At 57.5% G+C, this 2,920-nt stretch overlaps 2 protein-coding genes across 2 annotated transcripts; one reads left to right on the top strand and one right to left on the bottom strand.

Annotated features, from left to right (window-relative positions):
- Positions 1 to 263: 263 nt before the first annotated feature.
- On the bottom strand, positions 264 to 563 carry LOC126642227 (feather keratin Cos1-1/Cos1-3/Cos2-1-like). Its single transcript, XM_050319641.1, has one exon. The coding sequence runs from the start codon at positions 561 to 563 to the stop codon at positions 264 to 266; it is 300 nt and encodes a 99-aa protein (XP_050175598.1).
- A 619-nt stretch (positions 564 to 1,182) lies between these two features.
- LOC126642239 (feather keratin Cos1-1/Cos1-3/Cos2-1-like) lies at positions 1,183 to 2,920 on the top strand. Its single transcript, XM_050319653.1, has 3 exons — positions 1,183 to 1,321; positions 2,203 to 2,322; positions 2,610 to 2,920. The coding sequence occupies exons 1-3, from the start codon at positions 1,183 to 1,185 to the stop codon at positions 2,918 to 2,920; spliced, it is 570 nt and encodes a 189-aa protein (XP_050175610.1).

Below are 2,920 nucleotides of genomic sequence, written 5' to 3'. Positions count from 1 at the left end.
TGGCCAGGGTGCAGTCAGACCTTGGATGGGGCTTAGAGCGTGATCAGAGCCCAGGAGAGCAGAAGGCAGCAGAGAAAGAGAAAGAAGATGGGAGGACACAGGGGAGTCAAGCAAGGCCCGTGTTTTCAGAGAGCCCAGGCAGCCCTGGGGCAGGGCAGGTGGAGCTGTGGCTGCTCAGTCCCTCTGAGCACCATGGCCAAGGTCTCCGTGCTCCGTCCATTTCTGTCTCCTGGGGGTCCTCGTGTGGGGCGTCAGCAGCAGCTTCAGCAGATTCTGCCGCAGGAGCGGTTGGTGATGCAGGAGAGGTCAAAGCCCCCGGAGTTGATGGGCACTCCATCACAGCTGAGGATGCTGCCAACGGCAGCGGAGGTGGAGGATCCCACGGCGGTGTTCTGTGGGAAGGAGCTGAGGATGGGCCCGGGCAGGGTCACCACCACGGGGGAGGGTTCAATGACGACGGTGGAGCTCTGGCACTGCCTGACACAGCACTCATTGCAGCTGTTGGCCAGCGGGGTGGGCCCGCAGGGCTGGCAGCAAGGGTTGCAGGGCTGGTAGCAGGACATGTCTTTTGGGCTGCAGCGGCACCTGGGAGAGAAGAAAGGGACAAGATGGGGCTGTAGGAGGAGCCACCTGCCCACCATGAAGCAGCCAAGACACCGGCTGGGCTGGGAGGCTCTGCAGGGACGATCACACCACTCTTGGCCTGACCCCAGCACTCAGCAAGGACAGCCAGGCCCAGGAAAGCTCCTTCCTAGTCAAGAGCCCAGGACTTCCCTCAGTTCCCTCAGCTCACAACAAGCCCCTCTCCACACCAAACCTTCTCCCCACTTCCCCTTCCAGCCCCAAGCCCACAACAGCACAGAGTTTTCAACTCACTTGTGTCCAAAGGAGAAGAAGTGCGATGGAGTGGGTGCGAGAGTGCAGAGCTGGCATGGCTTTTATACTGGTCCTGCACTGCCCCAGGTCCAGGGGAAACCCCTCTGGAAGCAATAATTTTCAGAGAAGCTCATCTGAGATGCAAAACACTCCAGCTAATGAGACAGGCTGTGTTTTGGTTTCCTGTTCGGCTACATTTTTAGATCCTTCTTTAGCCCTCACGATTCCCCTGGAAGGCTCCTTTTTGGAGCTGGGGAGGGAAGCCCATGGACTTGTGGGCCAGGAGCTCATTGGTGGCAGCAGCAGATGAGTCCCAAGTGCCAGAGGCATCGCGTGCAGGCTGGGGACATTGGCTCGGGGCGCTCCTATGGGCTTGTTTGCAGCCCCGTGGGCAGGAAGGGCCCAGCTGCTCCCAGCCCTGGAATCCTCGCTCTGATGCCAAAAGGTCACCAAACGTGACAAAGTGCCACATCCCCTCTCTCCCACCCTCCACCCTCTCTGTGATCCACACTGGTCATTGTCCCTGCGGGTGTGTGAGCAGCGCTGGTGTTGTTGACTCTCTTCCCCCTAATCCTGCTCTGAGGAACCCTTAGTGCTCTTCTTGGGACTCCTTGAGACCCTGCACTCTCTCTGGTGCTTCCCCACCCCCTCCAACCACCTCAGTGTGTCCTGGCCCTCGTCCTGGCCCAGGCTGATCCAGCCTTGCCCTGCCAAGAGGTGTCTCTGAGTGTCCTTGCACACACGAGCCTGCAGTTGCCCATGTGCAGACAGGGCTGTTTGCTTGCCCTTGTGTGTGGATTGGAGCAGTGGGAAAGGAAATTCCACACAGGCATGAGGAACAGCTCTTCTCCTGTGAGCGTGGCCAAGCTCAGCAGAGTCGCTCTGGCAGCTTGTGGAGTGTGTGAATGTCCTTAGAGCCCCTCAAACCCACACGGGGCAATGTCCTGATCAATGTGCTCTTGTTGTGCCTGCTCTGAGCAGAGGGGTTAAACCTGAACATCTCCAGAGTTCCTTCAGTGCTACTGTTGAGTTTTTTATTTGCTGTCAACATGGTTAGTCCTGACTGTACTGAACAAGCTCATGTAAATTGTGAGGGACATGAGGGAAGGCTAACAAAAGTTGCAAAACAGATTGGTTTTAGCCAGGATTTTACAATAATTGTTGGTGTCCTTCATGTGCCTTAGGAGTAAGAGAGGTAGCAGCACTGACCACAAGCCAAGGAAGTATGTGAAAATGCAGCCATACAGGAAACCAAAACACAGTCCATCTCATTAGCTGGGGTGTTTTGCATTTCAGATGAGCTTCTCTGAAAATTATTGCTTCCAGAGAGGCTTCCCCTGGACCTGGGGCAGTGCAGGACCAGTAAAAAAGCCATCCCAGCTCTGCACTCTCTCACCCACTTCATCGCACTTCTTCTCCTTTGGACACAAGTGAGTTGGAAACTCTGTGCTGTTGTGGCCTTGGGGCTGGAAGGGGAAGTGGGGAGAAGGTTTGGTGTGGAGAGGGGCTTGTTGTGGGCTGAAGGAACTGAGGGAAGTCCTGTGCTCTTGACTAGGAAGGAGCTTTCCTGGGCCTGGCTGTCCTTGTTGAGTGCTGGGGTCAGGCCAAGAGTGGTGAAGTGGTCCCTGCAGAGCCTCCCAGCCCAGCCGGTGTCTTGGCTGCTTCATGGTGGGCAGGCGGCTCCTCCTACAGCCCCATCTTGTCCCTTTCTTCTCTCCCAGGTGCCTCTGCAGCCCCAAAAGACATGTCCTGCTACCAGCCCTGCAACCCTTGCTGCCAGCCCTGCGGGCCCACCCCGCTGGCCAACAGCTGCAATGAGTGCTGTGTCAGGCAGTGCCAGAGCTCCACCGTCGTCATTGAACCCTCCCCCGTGGTGGTGACCCTGCCCGGGCCCATCCTCAGCTCCTTCCCACAGAACACCGCCGTGGGATCCTCCACCTCCGCTGCCGTTGGCAGCATCCTCAGCTGCAATGGAGTGCCCATCAACTCTGGGGGCTTTGACCTCTCCTGCATCACCAACCGCTCCTGCGGCAGAATCTGCTGA

Source organism: Myiozetetes cayanensis, unplaced genomic scaffold (genome assembly GCF_022539395.1).
Source record: "Myiozetetes cayanensis isolate MyiCay16 unplaced genomic scaffold, myiCay2020 scf221, whole genome shotgun sequence".
Classification (NCBI taxonomy): Eukaryota; Metazoa; Chordata; class Aves; order Passeriformes; family Tyrannidae; genus Myiozetetes; species Myiozetetes cayanensis.
The sequence above is the reverse complement of the archived record's forward strand: the minus strand, read 5'-3'. Positions and strand labels throughout refer to the sequence as shown.